This window comes from Heterodontus francisci, chromosome 15 (assembly GCF_036365525.1).
Source record: "Heterodontus francisci isolate sHetFra1 chromosome 15, sHetFra1.hap1, whole genome shotgun sequence".
Classification (NCBI taxonomy): domain Eukaryota; kingdom Metazoa; phylum Chordata; class Chondrichthyes; order Heterodontiformes; family Heterodontidae; genus Heterodontus; species Heterodontus francisci.
In genome coordinates this window covers 29,009,968-29,028,948 of record NC_090385.1, presented here as the reverse complement: position 1 = coordinate 29,028,948, position 18,981 = coordinate 29,009,968, and the positions used below count along the sequence as shown (strand labels likewise).

Sequence of the window (18,981 nt, the reverse complement as noted above, 5' to 3'; positions counted from 1 at the left end):
GAGTCCAATATACTATGTTAAGCCAAAGCCAAGGAAACACTTTGTGGAACAGAAAAAACATACAGTTGAGAAGGCGCATGACATAGGAAAATCATGCCAACAATTTGGAGCCAGGAAGGCCCACAGACGAGAGCAGTGCCCAGCTAGTAAAGCTGAGTGTTTTAATTGTGGAAAAACTGGACACTATGTGAAGATGTGCCAGAGCAAAAATTTTTTAAGGGTACAAAGCAGAAGACCTTCACTCAAACAGCAGTGAATCAAGTACAGGAGAAAGAATCAGGAAATTTCTTGGGAGAAATCAGTAATCCAGACCAAGATTTCTAGACTGCCGATATCTACATGAATGAATACCTAACAAATTTTAAGCTTGACACAGCAGCTAGCATCACGGTATTGTCTGACCAAGAGCCATGGGTTAGGAGACATTATCTGCAACTGACAGATATACAGCTGCATGGTCCAGGCAGGACACAACTGAGCGTAAAAAGAAAACTTCAAACAAGTCTTCAGCATAGAGGGAGACAACTGGTAGAGACCTTATATGTCTTATATAATCAAGAATTTTCCTCACTGAGCAGAAATGCATGCTTAGAACTACAGTTGATTAAGAAGGTAACCGAAGTCGAGCAAACAAAGTTAAACAATTCCTTCCAATTGTCAGCCGATGCATTATCGAAGGTAACCGTAGATCATCCAACACAGGAAGACATGAAGTTTATACATTATATCGAATCATATTCGTAACACACAGCACAAAATTGACCTGAAAGCACACAGAAGTTGCAAGAAATATGAAAGCACGGAAGAATGACTAAGAGTGCATCCACAATATACAATATTGTACATATGGATGGCCACAAGAAAGTCCAGGAGGGAGAACAATGAAGACATTCCATGAGTATAGGAAATACTTTACCATAATTGACAACTTATTAGTTTACAATGACAGAATTGTTATTTCTACTTCAATGGGATCCGATATCTTAGATTGTTTACATCAAGGCTATTTGGGAATAACCCAGTGCACAGCGAGGGGACAATCTTTGGTATGGTGGCCTGGGATATCTAAGGAGATCGAGACCATGATCAACAACTGTCAGACATGCGTGACACAGAAGGCAGAAGAGCGCGAACTGCTGTTGACTACCCAATTTCCAACTAGACCTTGGCAAAGGCGAGGCATAGATTTATTCATGTATGACTTCCCACCAAACATAATCATTATCGACTACTGTTCCAGGTGGATAGAAGCCCGACAATTATCGAGGTAGTTATCAGAATCCTTCAAGACATCGTCGCGACACATGCGATTCCGGATGAAATATTATCAGACAACGAATCACAGTTCGTGAACGAATGATTTACGCAGTTTGCTGTGAAGATGCGCTTTCAGCATCTTATGGGCTCACTGAGGTATCTGCAGTCCAATGGCAAAGCAGGCCGAGGTGTGCGAACTATAAAATATTTACTCAAGAAAACTGAAGATCTTCCTATCTCACACCAAATTCAATGCTGCTGATGTGTGGATTATCACCAGCTGAATTACTAATGGGAAGGATGCTAAGAACACAGCTTCCAGTATTGCCTCAACAATTATTTCCTGGGTTGAAGACTCAAGACTACGAAAGGGTTTGTGAAAGAGAAAACTCCTACAGAAGGAAACAAACCGGGAATTATAATAGATTTCGAGCGAGAAGCTTACCCAAATTAAACAATGGTCAAAAAGTCTGGATATGTGACCTGGAAAGGGAAGGTACAGTAATCCATAAACATGAGGACTATCAGCAATCGTATGCTATACGAACGACTGAAGGGAACATACGACGGAATCGGAAGAATATCATTCCTATTCCACAAAAGCAACAGCCAGTAATCCATCTGCAAGATCCAGATAAAGATGAACAAACTCAAACCAAATGAAATATTACAACCCACAGAAACATAAAACCAAGTCAACAACCCAGACTTACTACGAAGATTACTGATCGTTCCAGATAGATTACAACTAGATCGGGGAGAGTTGTCAAACCTTCGATGAGACTGAATCTGTAAAGTCAGAGATTTGGGGGTAGACAGCATAGTAGGGAAGTCATAAATGTATATATGATTGGAAAAATGTTGGATAAAGACTTGGGGGAGATGTAGTATAAGGATGTAAAGGGTTAATATAGAAGACAGTAAGAGAGGCCCCTCCCGCTGTAAGAGGGATGATGTAACAGTCACATGAGATAGGCTGGAGAAGAAGAAGAAGGAGCAGCACAGAGGATGCTAGCTTCGGTGGCTTGTGGAGTGTGTATATAGTATAATGTAAATTATAAAGAGTGCTGAGTTAACCTTTACCTGAGCCTTTCTCTAGAACGCCCTGCAAGGCTATTAGCACAACAACACGCAACAAGTAAGGCTTTTGATTTCCTCTGATAAGGCTGGTACTGAAAATAATTAACTGATGGAACCCAGAGTGGGGTGGTATAGGAATTGCCATCAGCCTGCGCAAATGTCACCAGTGGGATCCCAAAGGTCTGTTTTTCATTCCCTGAATTCAATTCATTCCCTAACCAGAAACTTTGAATTGCTTTCATGTGCAGTGACCACTGTTACACAGAGAAATGCGGCAGCTATTTTGCATTCAAGATTGGCAGGTAAATTGGCCATTATAAATTGTCACTAGTATAGGTAGGTGGTAGGGAAATATAGGGACAGGTGGGGATGTTTGGTAGGAACATGGGATTAGTGTAGGATTAGTATAAATGGGTGGTTGATGGTCGGCACTGACTCGGTGGGCCGAAGGGCCTGTTTCAGTGCTGTATCTCTAATCTAAAAAAAAAAATTCCACAAAAAGCAATCAGACGAATGGCCAGTTAACCTGTTTTTGGTGGTGTTAATTGAGAGGTGTTAGTCAGTTCACCTGGAGAAGTTGCTGCTCTTCAAATAATGCCATAGGATCTCTAACATTCACCTGAGGCATCTCAACAGGCAACAGGGGCCTCAGTTTAACTCCTCTTTCAACGGAGACCACTCCCTTAGTATTACACTAGAGTGCTAGCCAAAATTATACATTTAAAATGCTGAAATGGGGTTTGTTCCACAATCTTCTAATTCAGAGGTGGGTGTATCACCAACTGAACCATACTTATACCAAATTATTTTGGAGACTATAAATGAGGGGTGGGAAAAAGGTGCGAGATCTAACAATTTCCGCTCCATTGAAGAAAAGTTTTTAAAAAAAGCTGCACTCCAAGGTCACAGTTGTTTCTTAGGCCTGCCCTTTTAATGTCATAAAGCAACTTTTAGGGTTTTCTGGGGGCATTCCTGGCCTATCTTGGTAATTCTTCCATAGTATCGCAGTGTTTCAAGTGAAGCTTTGCCTCTTGAAAGCTGGAAAAGATAGCATTATGGGCCTACATACTGGGCATTCATTCATATGGACATTAATTCTTAAAAGATTTTGCTCAGCTGCATCTTCATATACCACCTCTGGGCACTTCCTTTTGGAGGGGCCCTCTGCCATTCCAGGAACTGCTGCTTTCATGGGACGGTTGCCTGGTGCTTATGCCTGCAACAGTACTGCACAATCAGGTGATGTGAATGACTACATCCCCAGAATTCAGGACAGGAGCAGCAGCTGGTCGAAGTCCTACCTCATTTGCTCAAACTTGAATGTGAGATATCTACCCTTACAACAAGCAAGGCAGTTTCTTTTCCCATTTTAAGTTCAGGTGAGATGAGGGGCTGAGACAGGGATCAGCGCAGCATTCAGCAGACCGGGATCAGAGCAGTGTGTGGCAGGTTGGGATCACTGTGATGCAATACGGGAGCAGTATGAAGCAGACCAGGATTGGAGCAGTGTGAAGCAGACCAGGATTACTCAGGTCGGGTATAGTGTGAAGCGGAGCAGGAGGGGAATCCCCTATCACGTGGCCTGGTCCAATCTGCACCTTCTCCTTTGTTATCTCTTGCCCAACCCCCACCTCACTTGTTTATAATCTGTGACTTTTCTAATATTTGTCAGTTCCGAAGAAGGGTCACTGACCCGAAACGTTAACTCTGCTTCTCTTTCCACAGATGCTGCCAGACCTGCTGAGTGAATCCAGCATTTCTTGTTTTTGTTGCCCCTATCACTATTGTTTTTCCAATCTTCCTCCTGCCGTCAGGTACAGCCGAGCTAGCCGCGGTCTCGATTCTGGCTGCACACCCCAGATCAACCATCAATCTTACCAGTATTCGGAACGGAATACTAGTTGGTGAGATGCATTCAGGGGACTTCTGCACCACCTGCCCGGTCCTTCTTGACTGCCTGGCAGCCACCCATTCCCGCTCTGCCTGTATACTCTTAAGCTGCAGGATGAGCACATCTATAAATGGGCTATTCATGAAACCCTTAGCTTTGTGGATGCACCACAGTAAGACCAATGCCGCTCTGAAGTCTGGAGCCCAAGAGACCTGGTTCAAAAAAGGGCAGAACTGGATACTAAATATTCTTGGATACAAAGTGTTCAGGAAAGATAGGAAGGGAAGAAGGAGGGTTAGCTATATTGATAAAGGACAGCATTACAGTGCTGGAGAGAGAGGACGTCCAAGAGGGGTCAAGGACAGAATCTATTTGGTTAGAGCTAAGAAACAATAGAGGTACCATTATATTGCTGGGGGTATTCTATAGGCTACCAACTAGTGGGACAAATATAGAAGAACAAATTTGCAAGGAAATGACAGAGTTGCAAAAATTATAGAGTAGTGATAATGGGGGAGTTTAATTATCCGAACATAGACTGTAAAAGGCAGAGAGGGACAAGAGTTTCTAGAATGTGTTTGGGAGAACTTTTTACATCAGCATGTTTCCAGTCCAATGAGAAAGGAGGCATTGCTGGATCTGGTACTGGGGAATGAGGTGTGTCAAGTGAATCAAGTGACAATAGGGGGACATAAGGTTTAGTTTAGCTATGGAAAAGGACAAGGAGCAAGCAGAGTAAAGATAATTTATTGGGGGAAGGCCAACTTCAATGGAGTGAGAACGGATCTGGCTCAAGTAAAATCAAAGATTGGAAGACAAAACTGTAACTGAGCAATGGGCTGCTTTTAAAGAGGAGATGGTTGGGTACAGTCAAGGTACATTCCCAAGAGGAGGAAAGGAAGGGCACACCAATCCAGAGCTTCCTGGGTGATAAAAGAGATAGAGATTAAGATGAAGCGGATAAAGGGTGCTTATGACAGATGTCAGGTGGATAATACAACTGAGAACCAGGCTAAATATAGAAGGTTCAGAGGGGGAGTGATAAAACAAATAAGAGAAGCAAAGAGAGAGTATGCGAAGAGACTCGCAGCTAATATAAAAGGGAATATAAATGTCTTCTACATGCATATAAATAGTAAAAGGCGATGTGTGGCCAAATAGGGACCTAAAAGGGGATTAATGCATGGAGGCTGGGGCGTAACTGAAGTACTAAATGAATACTACGTATCAGTCTTTCCTAAGGAAGAAGATGCTGCCCAGGTCACGGTGAAAGGAGGTAGTTGAGACACTGGATGGGCTAAAAATTGATAAAGAGGAGATATCAGATAGGCTGGCCATACTTAAAAATTGATAAGTCACCAGGAATAGATAAGATGCATCCAAAGATACTTCGAGAAGTAAGGGTGGAAATTGCAGAGGCACTGACCCGTAATTTCCCATCCTCCTTAGATACAGGTGTGGTGCCAGAGGACTGGAAAATTAGAAATGTTATACCCTTGGATGAATTAAGAAAGCCAGCAACGATTTGTTAAGGGCAAACTGACTGTTTAACTGACTTAACTTGAGTTTTTTGATGAGGTAACGGAGAGGGTTGATGAGGATAATGTAGTTGATGTGGTGTACATGGACTTCCAATAGGCATTTGATAAAGTGCCATATAATAGGCTTGTCAGCAAAATTAAAGCTTGTGGAATAAACAGGACAGTAGCAACATGGATACAAAATTGACTGAGTGACAGGAAACAGAGTAGTTGTGAATGGTTGTTTTTTGGGCTGGAGGATTGTATATAGAGGCGTTCCCCAGGGGTCAGTGTTGGGAACCCTGATTTTCTTGATAGAGATTAATGGCCTAGATTTGGGTGTACAGGGCACAATTTCAAAATTTGAGGCTGACACAAAACTTGAAAGTATTATGAACCGTGAGGAGGATAGGGATAAGCTTCATGAGGATATCGACAGACTGGTGGAATAGGCAGACAAGTGGCAGATGAAATTTAATTCAGAAAAGAGTGAAGTGATTCATTTTGGTAGGAAGATGAGGAGAAGCAATATAAATTAAAGGGCACAATTCTAAAGGGTGTGCAGGTGCAGAGCTGGGGGTATATGTGCACAAATCTTTGAAGGGCAGGTTGAGAAAGTGGTTAACAAAGCATATGGGATCCTGGGCTTTATAAATAGGGACATAGAATAAAAAACAAGGAAGTTATGATAAACCTGGATAAAACACTAGTTCAGCCTCAATTGGAGTATTGTGTTCAGTTCTGGGCATGCTATGGCCATTTGGGTGATGGCGTGGGTAGTTTCCACTGTCCACGTCCCAACTGACCACAGAGAATGTTTTGTTTAAATTAGTGTTTCAGTCCCTGTGTTTGTTTGCCAAATAAACAGACAGGGTCAGGTTTACTCGTAGGTTTAAAAAAGAAGATTAAATATGTATTGAACAATATTGATCACCCGAAATGACCGCAACACCACCCATGCACGCATTCACTCTCACAAGCACACTCAAGTAGAGATAGATAGAAGGTAAAGGGTAAGAGCTGTTAAGAGTTCAAGCTGTAAAAGTCTGTTGTTTCAGGAAAACCTGTGGGATCCCCTCAGAAGGTGACTTTTAAAGTTGCAGGTCTGTTTGCTGGTTGTCTTGTATTTTCTGGATGGCTAAAGACTTCTGGCGGTTCACTTCCGTTTGAAGATGGTGCTGATGTTCTTAGTTCAGTTTTCACAGGTGGAGGAGTGGTTTTTAAAAAGGCATTCTCTTTTCTCTGCTGCATTTGGCTTTCAACTTGTCTCAGCAGGGCTCAAATGTTAGCTGGAACTAGCCCCCCTCTCAGCCTTGTGCTGAAATTCAAGATAACCTTTGATGTTGAGCATGTGGTTGGAGAGAGACCAGGCTAATGTTGATGTCGATGGCTGAACTGGAAAGACTTCTTTGTTCTTCAAAATGATTACCATTAAAAGGTAAACTCATTAAGAAATAGTTTCGCCCATGTGCCTATGGGTCTCAGTTCTTGATGGGCTGGTAAAATGGTTTTTGAAGGCCCCATGTTGATCATATGAGCGCTGTTCACACTATATTATGGTGAAGGGTATTGGAAACGTAGAGTCTGAGAGTGTCTATGTTTTAGCTCGTTTTGTATAAATCTAAACATAAATAAATTTGTTACTAAATCATGGGAATCGATCATGGACCAACGCAAGCAAATGAACCACTGGGTGGAGCACTACCTAGAACTGTACTCCAGGGAAAATGATGTCACTGATATCGCACTCAATGCAGCCCAGTCTCCGCCAGTCATGCTGGACGAACAGCCAACAAAATCGGAACTTAGTGATGCCATTGATTCTCTAGCCAGTGGAAAAGCCCCTGGAAAGGATGGCATTACCCCTGAAATAATCAAGAGTGTCAAGCCTGCTATACTCGCAGCACTCCATGAACTGCTTTGCCTGTGCTGGGATGAGGGAGCAGTACCACAGGACATGCGTGATGCCAATATCATCACCCTCTATAAGAACAAGGGTGACCGCGGTGACTGCAACAACTACCGTGGAATCTCCCTGCTCAGCAGAGTGGGGAATGTCTTCGCTCGAGTCGTTTTAAACAGGCTCCAGAAGCTGGCTGAGCGTGTCTACCCTGAGGCACAGTGCGGATTTCCAGCAGAGAGATCCACCATTGACATGCTGTTCTCCCTTTGCCAGCTACAGGAAAAATGCCGTGAACAACAGATGCCCCGCTAAGTTGCTTTCATAGATCGCACCAAAGCCTTCGACCTCGTCAGCAGACGTGGTCTCCTCAGACTACTAGCAAAGATCGGATGTCCACCAAAGTTACTAAGTATCATCACCTCATTCCATGACAATATGAAAGGCACAATTCACCATAGTGGTGCCTCATCAGAGCCCTTTCCTATTCTGAATGGCGTGAAACAGGGCTGTGTTCCTGCACCTACACTGTTTGGGATCTTCTTCTCACTACTGCTCCCTCAGAAGAAGGAACTTTCCTCCACACAAGATCAGATGGCAGGTTGTTCAACCTTGCCCGTCTTAGAGCGAAGACCGAAGTACGGAAGGTCCTCATCAGGGAACTTTGCTGATGATGCTGCATTAACATCCCACACAGAGGCGTGTCTGCACAGACTCATCGACAGGATTGAGGCTACCTGCAACGAATTTGGCCTAATCATCAGCCTCAAGAAAACGAACATCATGGGACAGGACGTCAGAACTGCTCCATCCATCAATATCGGCGACCATGCTCTGGAAGTGGTTGAAGAGTTCTCATACCTATGCTCAACTATCACCAGTAACCTGCCTCTCGATGCAGAAATCAACAAACGCATGGGAAAGGCGTCTGCTGCTATTTCCAGACTGGCCAAGAGAGTGTGGGAAAATGGCGCACTGACACAGAACACAAAAGTCCGAGTGTTTCAAGCCTGTGTCCTCAGTACCTTGCTCTACGGCAGCGAAGCCTGGACAACGTATGTCAGCCCAGAGCGACGTCTCAACTCATTCCATCTTCGCTGCCTCCGAAGAATCCTTGGCATCAGGTGGCAGGACCGTATCTCCAACGCAGAAGTCCTCGAGGCGGCCAACATCCCCGGCACATACACCCTACTGAGCCAGAGTCACTTGAGATGGCTTGGCCATGTGAGCCGCATGGAAGATGGCAGGATCCCCAAGGACGCATTGTACAGCGAGCTCGTCACTGGTATCAGACACACCGGCCGTCCATGTCTCCGCTTTAAAGACATCTGCAAACGCGACATGAAGTCCTGTGACATTGACCACAAGTCCTGGGAGTCAATTGCCAGTGATCGTCGGAGCTGGCAGACAGCCATAAAGGCGGGGCTAAAGAGTGGCGAGTCGAAGAGACTTAGCAGTAGGCAGGAAAAAAGACAGAAGTGCAAGGAGAGAGCCAACTGTGCAACAGCCCTGACAACCAATTTTATCTGCAGCGCCTGTGGAAGAGTCTGTCACTCTAGAATTGGCCTTTATAGCCACTCCAGGCGCTGCTTCACAAACCACTGACCACCTCTAGGCGCGTACGCAATGTCTCTCGAGCCAAGAGGCCAAGGAAGATATAGCTCACATCCATGTGTGATAAGCTGTCTCATTTCCATGTGGATGGGGTTAATTGGTTTTCGTTCTTGTTGACATGGTTGTGTATTGTAGTGCAGGGGTGGTACTTGTCATGTGAGTATGTCCTCCATCTTGTTGAAAGCAAATGTACCAGTCTTTTAAAACTGTCCTAATTTTTCAACTCATCAGTTTATTTTTTGTATTTCCATCGCTGCACGTCTCGTGAACGTGACAGCGCCACACTTTCAGAAGGATGTTAAAGCATTGGAGAGGGTGCAGCAAAGATTCACAAGAATGGCTCCAGCAGTGAGGAATTCAGTTACGTGGATAGCTTGGAAAAGCTGGCTCTGTTCTCCTGGGAGAAGAGAAGATTAAGAGGAGATTTGATAGAGGTGCTCAAAATCATGAGGGGTCTGGACAGAGTAGATAGGGAGAAACTGTTCTCACTGACCAAAGGTTTCAGGACCAGAGGACACTGATTTAACCTGATTAGCAAAAAGAAGCAAAGTGACAGGATGAAATACATATTTATGCAGCAAATGGTTAGGATCTGGAATGCACTGCCTGAGGGTATGGTGGAGGCAGATTCAATCGATGCCTTCAAAAGAGAACTAGATAGTTATCTGAAGAACATTTTTTTGCCGGGCTGCGGTGTAAAGGCAAGGGAGTGGGACTAGGTGAGTTGCTCTTGCAGAGAGCGGTATAGATACAACGGACTGAATAGCCTTCTTGTGTGCTGTAACCATTCTATGATTCTCTATGAAGACACTACCAATCCAAAATAACCATCTGACTATGAGCTGTAAAATGGGTAGTTTTTGAACAGTTATATGTAAAAAAACATTGAATGGGACAGACATAAAAAACTGAACAAATCTTTATATAATAAAAGCAAAATACTGCGGATGCTGGAAATCTGAAACAAAAACAAGAAATGCTGGAATCACTCAGCAGGTCTGGCAGCATCTGTGGAAAGAGAAGCAGAGTTAACGTTTCGGGTCAGCGACCCTTCTTCGGAACAAATCTTTACTTGTTTATTCACAAGCACATGATGCAAAGGCATAAGTCACATCAGCATACCATTTAGAATCACACAGCGTAGAAGGAGGCCATTTGGCCTATTGTGTCTACATAGGCTCTTTGATTGAGCTATTCAATTAGTCCCACTCCCCTGCTCTTTCCCCATGGCCCTGCAAATCTTCCCTGAAAGTATTTATGCAGTTCTCCCATGTCAACAATAACAACATGTATTTATATAGCACCTTGAATGCCGTAAAATGTCCGAAGGCGTTTCACAGGAGTGTTATAAAACAAAATAGGACACCAAGTGACGTAAGGAGATATTATGGCAGATAACCAAAGGCTTGGTGAAAGAGGTAGGTTTTAAGAAGTGATTAAAAGGAGGATAGAAAGGTGGAGAGGTGCAGGGAGGGAACTCCAGAGATTAGGGCCTTCGCAACAGAAGGCATGGCCACCAATGGTGGAGTGATTAAAATTGGCTGCTCAAGAGGCTAGAATTGGAGGAACACAGATATATTGGAGGGTTGTGGGGATGGAGGAGATTACAGAGATAGTGAGGGGCGAGGCCATGAAGAGATTTGAAAACAAGGATAAGAATTTTAAATTCAAGGTGTAGCTTAACCAGGAGCCAATGTAGGTCAGCGAGTACAGGGGCGATTGATGAATGGTATTTGGTGTGAGTCCATCTGGAACCAACCAGAGAACAGGTTATATTAGACTTGGTATTGTGTAACGTGACAGGATTAATTAATGCCCTCAGAGTCAAGGCACCTCTAGGTAGCAGCGACCACAATATGATTGAATTTTATATCCAGTTTGAAAGAGAGAAGAGTGGGTCTAAGACTAGTATTTTAAACTTAAATAAGGGCAACTATGTGGGCATGAAAGCTGAGCTAACTGAACTGAACTGGGTTACTAGGCTAGGAGATAGATCAATAGAGAAGCAGTGACAGAAATTTAAGGGGATATTTCAGAATACTCAGGATAAGTATATTCCTACTATAAAGAAAAATTCTAAGGGGAGGACCTAGCATCCATGGTTAACTAGTTAAAAGAATTTAAAGAAAGCATCAAACTTAAGGAAAAAGCATATAATTGTCTAAAGATGAGTGGCAGGTCAAATGATTAGTCAGAATATAAAGAATGACAGAAAATGACTCAAAGGTTAATCAGAAGGAAGAAATTAGCGTATGAAATGAAGCTAGCTAGAAATGTAAAAGCAGGCAAAAATTTCTACTGGTATTTAAAATGGAAAAGAGTAAGTAAAGTGAGTGTTGGTCCTCCAGAGAGTGAGAATGGCGAGTTAATAGTAGATAATAAGGAAATGGTGGGTGAAATGAACAAATATTTTGCTTCTGTCTTCACTATAGAGGATACAAAAAAATTCCAGTAATAGCTGTAAATCAGGAGGTGGAAGGAAGAGAGGAACTTGGTGAAATTACAATCACCAGGGAAGCAGTACTGACCAAACTGATGGAGCTGCAGGTTGACAAATACACGGGTCCTGGTGGGCTTCATCCTAGGGTCTGAAAAGAGGTGGCTAATGAGGTAGTAATTGCGTTGGTGTTAGTTTTCAAAATTCCTGGGATTCTGGAAAGGTTCCATCAGACTGGAAAGTAGCAAATATAACCCCTCTATTCAAGAAGGGGAGGAGGCAGAAAACAGGTAACTATAGGTCAGTTAGCTTGACATCTGTTATGGGGAAGTTGTTAGAATCAATCATTAAGAAGGCTATAGCTGGGCACTTAGAAAAACTCAAGGTAATTGGGAATAGTCAGCATAGTTTTGTGAAAGGAAAATCATGTTTAACCAATTGATTGGTGTTCTTTGAAGGAGTAACACGCGCTGTAGATAAAGGGGAGCCCGTTGACGAATTGTACTTGGATTTCCATAAGGCATTTGACAAGGTGCCACATAAAAGGTTATTGTGCAAAGTAAGAGCTCATGGTGTAGAGGTTAACATATTAGCATGGATAGAAGATTGGCTGGCTAGTAGAAAACAGAGAGTATGCATAAATGGGACCTTTTCTGATCGGCAGGATGTGACGAGTGGAGTCCCGCTGGGGTTTCAATTTTTTACAATTTATATCAATGACTTAGATGAGGGGAGCGATGGCATGGTAGCTAGATTTGCAGATGACACAAAGATAGGCAGGAAAGTATGTTGTGAAGAGGACGTAAGGAGGTTGCAGACCGATATAGATAGGTTGACAGAGTGAGTGGGCAAAAATCTGGCAGATGGAGTATAATGTGGGAAAATGTGAAGTTGTTCACTTTGGCAAGAAGAATAAAAAAGCAGAGTACTACTTAAACGGAGAATGACTGCAGAATTCTGAGGTGCAGAGGGATCTAGGTGTTCTGGTGCATGAGTCACAAAACGTTAGTATGGAGGTACAGCAAGTAATAAAGAAGGCTAATGGAATGCTATCCTTTATTACGAGAGGAATTGAAAATAAACATAAGGATGTTATACTTCAGTTATACAGGGCATTGGTGAGACCACATCGCAAATACTGTGTGCAGTTTTGGTCTCTTTGTTTAAGGAAGGATGTAAATGCATTGGACGTGGTTCAGAGGTGGTCTACTACATTGATACCTGGAATGAGCGGGTTGTCTTATGAGGAAATGTTGGACAGACTGGGCTTTTTTTCACTGGAGTTTAGAAGAGCGAGGGGTGACTTGATTGAAATATATAAGATCCTTAATGGTTTTGACAAGGTGAATGTGGAAAGGATGTTTCCCTTATGGGTGAGTCCAGAACTAGGGGGCACTGTTTTAAAATTAGGAATTGAGCTTTTAAGACAGAGATGTGGAGAATTTTTATCTCTCAGAGGGTTGTGCGACTTTGGAACTCTCTGCCTCAGAAGGTGGTGGCAGTGGGGTCATTGAATATTTTTAAGGTGGAGGTAGATAGATTCTTGTTAGGCAAGGGAATCAAAGGTTATCGGGGGTAGATGGGAGTGTGGAATTTGAGACACAAACAGATCAGCCATCATCTTATTGAATGGCAGAGTGGGCAAGAGGGGCCAAATGGCCTACTTTTGCTCCTAATTCATATGTTCGTATGGCAGCAGAGCTTTGGATGACCTCAAGTTTATGTAGGGTAAAACGTGAGAGGCTGACTAGGAGTGTATCAGAATAGTCAAGTTTGGAGGTAACAAAGACTTAGATGAGGGGTTCAGTGGAAGATGAGCTGAGACAGGGGCGAAGTTGAGTAATGTAACTAAGGTGGAAACAGGCAGTCTTCGTGATGATGTGAATATGTGGTTGGAAGCTCATCAGGGTCAAATACCAAGGTTGTGACAAACTGGTTTAGTGTCAGACTGTTGACAAGGAGAGGGATGGAGTCGGTAATTAAGGAACAGCACTGGATGTCAGATAAGCAGTCCGATAATTTAGCAACAGTGGCGGGGTTGAGAGAGATGGTGATGCGGGAGTGCTGTGTATTGGCAGTGTACATGCGAATACTAACGCTATGCTTTCAAATGAATTTGTCGAAGGGCAGCATGTAGATAACAAAATTGCCTATGTCACCAACATAACAAAAATAGAGATCTTGTCGTACCTACAAACCAGCGTTCAATACCTAATCCTGATTCAGTGACTCCCTGTTTGATTCCAACACTCTCAAAGCAATGAAATCAAAAGCAAAATACTGCAGATGCTGGAAATCTGAAATAAAAAACAAAAAGTGTTGGAAATACTCAGTCCTGATGAAAGGTCACAGACCTCTCTCCATAGAAGCTGCCAGACCTGCTGAGTATTTCCAGCAATTTTTGTTTTTATTTACTCTCAAAGAAATGACACGTCCCGCCCTCGCTTAGTCCTGATTGGCGGGGCCATTCAGTCAGTCAGCTGCCGATTGGACAAGGCAACTGTCAATCAGACCAAACGTGCCCTCTATAATTGGGTTGGGCGGACGAACTTTTTTTCGCGCCGCGCGTTTTAGCAGCCCAGTGAACTCACTCGAGTGATTCTTTCAGACGACACTTCTTGGATAAGCTCATCGAAGCTCGTCGTCCCGACCGTCACAAATACCGACTCCATTTCTCCGCCGCTCTGAATCTCAGGAACTCCGGCTCGACATCACCGTGGACACCGTCCCAACCGCCACCAGTTAGTGGCCGACCAAAGGCTCATCCGGCGGCCAGCGGCCGACCAGCAACAGCAGGAGGCTGTTCCGAGTTTCAGAAATACAATGGTACAGTTGTAGCCCGACGTGGTTTTCTAACCTCGTTATAAAGGTTCTTAATACCCTTCATTTTTCTGTTTTGTTTTTAAAAATTTTGTACTAAACGCCCCAACCTCATACTCCAAATATGGACTGTTGTGCGTCACGTGGAAGCCTGGACACAGTACAAAGGCATAAATGCTTTGTTAGGAGGGTATTTTGTAGCAAGCGGCCAGCAATACAGTGGATCTTGATCCTCTCACTGATATCCATACACATGCATTTTTCAACAGAAGCCACTAAGTAGTAGGAAACCTGGCTGATTCTATTTTTCCCCTCGATATCCTGAGCTTTCTTGTAATTACTGCCTGGTTTTGAAATAACCCAGTGGAGGCCATGGATTGAAAACCTGGTCTGTCCGGCTTTATATCATATTAAGATACATTTATTCATGTCTTGCAGGAACTTGAGTTCCATTCCTTTCATGCCACTAGATAAATTGGTCAGTAGCCACAATTGTATGGAGAAAATTACATATCCACTGGACATATACTTTATCATATGATTAGGAATAAGTTGGATGGCAGTGATAGTTGGGCAAGACCTTTTGGCAATAGTGTGACAATCAATGTATTTAATGTAATAGTAGGGTGTGGGTTTGTGTCCTTGATTCAGAAACTGTATATTCCAGATCTCTCGGGAACCAGAAACTGTTAGAGGCACATTACATCCCAACAGGGAGTGAATCAGAAAGTGAGTTCTTTTGTGGGGGTAGGCTTGGGTTTTGGGTACTGGTAAATAGCTGGTATGTGAAAACTTATCACCGTACTTTAGAGTCTCCAAACCAAGTTATAGAGAAATCTTCCCAGGAGAAGTGTCTGTTTGCTTATTCTGGAGTTCACATTCTCTTCCTTTTAAAGACACCTTGTTACCTAAGGCAAGAGGACTTAGTTTTGCAATAATTGGGACAAAATATTCATGAAAACATTGGCTTGCAGAGCAATCTGAAACCAAGTGGGAGGAATTCCATCCCATAGTAATGGACCTACCCCCTCCTCTTTGAGGAAATAGCAAGCAATGTGGATAAAGGGGAACTTGTAGATGTGGTGTACTTGGATTTCCAAAAGGCATTTGATAAGGTGCCACATCAACGGTTACTACACAAAATAAGAGCTCATGGTCTAGGGAATAAAATATTAGCATTGGTAGAGGATTACTTAGCTAACGGAAAACAAAGAATAGGCATAAATGGATCATTTTCAGGTTGGCAAGCTGTAACTAATTGTGTGCCACTGGAATCAGTGCTCAGGCCTCAACTATTTACAGTCTATATCAATAACTTGGATGAAGGGACAGAATGTATGGTTGCAAAGTTTGCTGATGACACAAAGATAGATAGACTAAGTTGTGAGGAGGATATAGGAGTCTGCAAAGGGATTTAGGTAGGTTGAGTGAGCAAAAATATAGCAGATGGAGTAGAATGTGGGAAAATGTGAACTTGTCCACTTTGCCAGGAAGGATAGAAAAGCTGTATACTATTGAAACGGAGAGAGATTGCGTAACTCTGCAGTACAGAGGGATCAGGGTGTCCTGGTACATGAAACACAAAAAGTTAATATGCAGGTACAGCAAGTGATTAGGAAGGCAAATGGAATGTTGTCATTTATTGCAAGGGGAATGGAATATAAAAGTAGTTTTTCTACAGTTTTACAGGGCATTGGTGAGACCACATCTGGAGTACTGTGTACAGTTTTGGTCGCCTTACTCGAAAGGATATAATTGCATTTAGAAGCAGTTCAGAGAGGGTTCACTTGACTGATTCCTGGGATGAGAGGATCTTCTGAGGAAAGGTTGAACAGGTTGGGTCTGTATCCATTGGAGTTTAGAAGAATGAGAGATGATCTTATTGAAATATATAAGATATTGAGGGGACTTGACAGGGTGGATTCTGAGAGGATGTTTCCCCTTATGAGAGAGACTAGAACCAGGGGACACAGTTTAAAAATAAGGGGTCTCCCTTTTAAGACTGAGATGAGGAGAATTTTTTTCTCTGAAGGTCATCAGGCTGTGGAATTCTCTTTCTTAGAGTGCAGTGGAGTCAAGGTCATTGAATATTTTTAATGCTGAGTTAGATAGATTCTTGATTGACAAGGGAATCAAAAGGTATTGGGGATATACTTATCAAATGGTGGAGCAGGCTTGAGAGGCTAAATGGCCTGCTCCTAATTTGTACGTTCATATGTCTCATTAATAAGCTGTCTGGTCACAAGTCAATAGTGTCCCACAGTACTGTAGAATTAGCTGCTATGGAGAGTTGTCTTGGTTCCACTTTTCCATCACTAAATGTGTTAGCTTGGACTCAACTGGATCCCAAAGGCTTACTTACTTCCCTGCTTTCCCCCTTCCAAATGAGGATAATCACTAGTCAGTGATGCAAGTGTAGGGAAAGTGGATGCTTTCTTGGGTTCATTGGAATCTGTTGTTCCTGTAAGTGAATCCCATGTCCCTGACATGCTGGAGTGGGCTAACATTGCCCAGTAGCCACTTATAGTCTAACCCAAGAGATGGCACTATGCACCCCTTTTAACATAAAAACTGGATATCATTTTTACCCATTGCTTCATGAGTGTTTTCAAAGGTGAAGTAAGTAAATATTGGTAAAATGAGCTTAAACTGTTTTATTTCACATGTTGCCAGTGAACTTGAAAGTGACAGTTATGTTCAGACTGATGTATTTCAATCAGTGTGACTTAGTTTGCATACTAATACACGATAATGACCAGCCTATGCTTCCCCACATTAGTGGGCTGTCTTGCTTGACTTGACCAAAATAACATCGATCATCCTGCGTCCTAATTGCCTGAGCCTGGCAAAATATTGCCTTTGTGTCTTTCTGTTTCAAAATCTATGAATAATAGTGTGTGTTTCTGTCTTTTCTTAATTGCTGTCTGTTCGCAACGTGAGGGGAGGTCATATGCTAGACAACTCATTGCTGAACTCCCAGAATCAGGAATTGATTGTTGTAAAAGCCCATCTTGTTCACTAATGACATCTAAAAAAAAAAGGAAATTTGCTGTCCTTACCTGGTCTGGCCTACATGTGACTCCAGACCCACAGCAATGTGGTTGACTCTTACATGCCCTCTGAAATGGCCAAGCAAGCCACTCAGCTGTACCTAACCGCTACGAAGTCGATAAAAAAGAATAAAACCAGACGGACCACCTAGGCCCCAGAAATAACAATGGCAAACCCAGCCCTGTCAACCCTTCAAAGTCCTCCTTGCTAACATCTGGGGGCTTGTGCCAAAGTTGGGAGAGCTATCCCACAGACTAGTCAAGCAACAGCCTGACATAGTCATACTCACCGAATCATACCTGACAGACAATGTCCCAGACACTGCCATCACCATCCCCAGGTATGCCCTGTCCCACCGGCAGGACAGACCCAGCAGAGGTGGCGGCACAGTGATGTACAGTAGGGAAGGAGTTGTCCGAGGAGTCCTCAACATCGAAGTCTCATGGCATCAGGTCAAACATCGGCAAGGAAATCTCCTGTCAATTATCATCTACCGCCCTCCCTCAGCTGATGAATCAGTAGTCCTCCTTGTTGAACAGCACTTGGAGGAAGCACTGAGGGTGGCAAGGGCACAGAATGTACTCTGGGTGGGAGACTTCAATGTCCATCACCAAGAGTGGCTCGGTAGCACCACTACTGGCCGAGTCCTAAAGGACAGCTGCTATACTATGTATGTTCAGTTTGCTTACCCACTGTTTTTTTCAGGTTGTTTTTCTTCAGGTTTGCACTTGCTGCTGTTCAATATTCAGTATATTCACACCTAATCTGTACTAATGCTTTGTCTTTCAACACACCATTAACATATTGTTTGCCTTTGCTCCGTGACCTTTTGGTCAGCTATGTGGCCTGGTCCAATCTGCACCTTCTCCTTTGTTATCTCTTGCCCAACCCCCACCTCACTTGTTTATAATCTGTGACTTTTCTAATATTTGTCAGTTCCGAAGAAGGGTCACTGACCCGAAACGTTAACTCTGCTTCTCATTCCACAGATGCTGCCAGACCTGCTGAGTGAATCCAGCATTTCTTGTTTTTGTTTCAGATTTCCAGCATCCGCAGTATTTTGCTTTTATTATACTATGTATGCGGCAGGTGGTGAGGGTAAAACATACTTGACCTCGTCCTCACCAATCTGTCTGCCGCAGATGCATCTGTCCATGACAGTATTGGTAGGAGTGACCACCTCACAGTCTTTGTGGAGATGAAGTCCCGCCTTCTCGTTGAAGATACCCTCCACCATGTTGTGTGGAACTACCACTGTGCTAAATGGGATAGATTTTGAATAGATCTAACAATGCAAAACTGGGCATCCATGAGGTGCTGGGAGCCATCAGCAGCAGCAGAATTGTACTCAACCACAATCTGTAACCTCATGGCCCGGCATATCCCCCACTCTACCATTACCATCAAGCCA

The 18,981-nt window shown here is 43.3% G+C and overlaps 2 protein-coding genes across 10 annotated transcripts in view; one reads left to right on the top strand and one right to left on the bottom strand.

Annotated features, from left to right (window-relative positions):
* The window catches only part of zgc:92907 (uncharacterized protein LOC436733 homolog), a 28,296-nt gene extending 13,831 nt beyond the window's left edge, over positions 1-14,465 (bottom strand). Inside the window, exon 1 of the mRNA XM_068047317.1 lies at positions 14,291-14,465. Coding sequence (XP_067903418.1) covers positions 14,291-14,371 — 81 coding nt within the window. The 5' untranslated portion in view covers positions 14,372-14,465. The remainder of the gene's footprint in view (positions 1-14,290) is intronic.
* Positions 14,228-18,981, top strand: part of LOC137377560 (neuronal migration protein doublecortin-like) — a 362,944-nt gene continuing 358,190 nt past the window's right edge. For 6 of the 9 annotated variants that reach the window (XM_068047315.1, XM_068047310.1, XM_068047316.1 and 3 more), the window contains exon 1: positions 14,228-14,568. The gene's annotated coding sequence lies outside the window, so the exon portion shown is untranslated. The remainder of the gene's footprint in view (positions 14,569-18,981) is intronic. The other 3 variants (XM_068047309.1, XM_068047308.1, XM_068047305.1) reach the window with 1 other exon arrangement.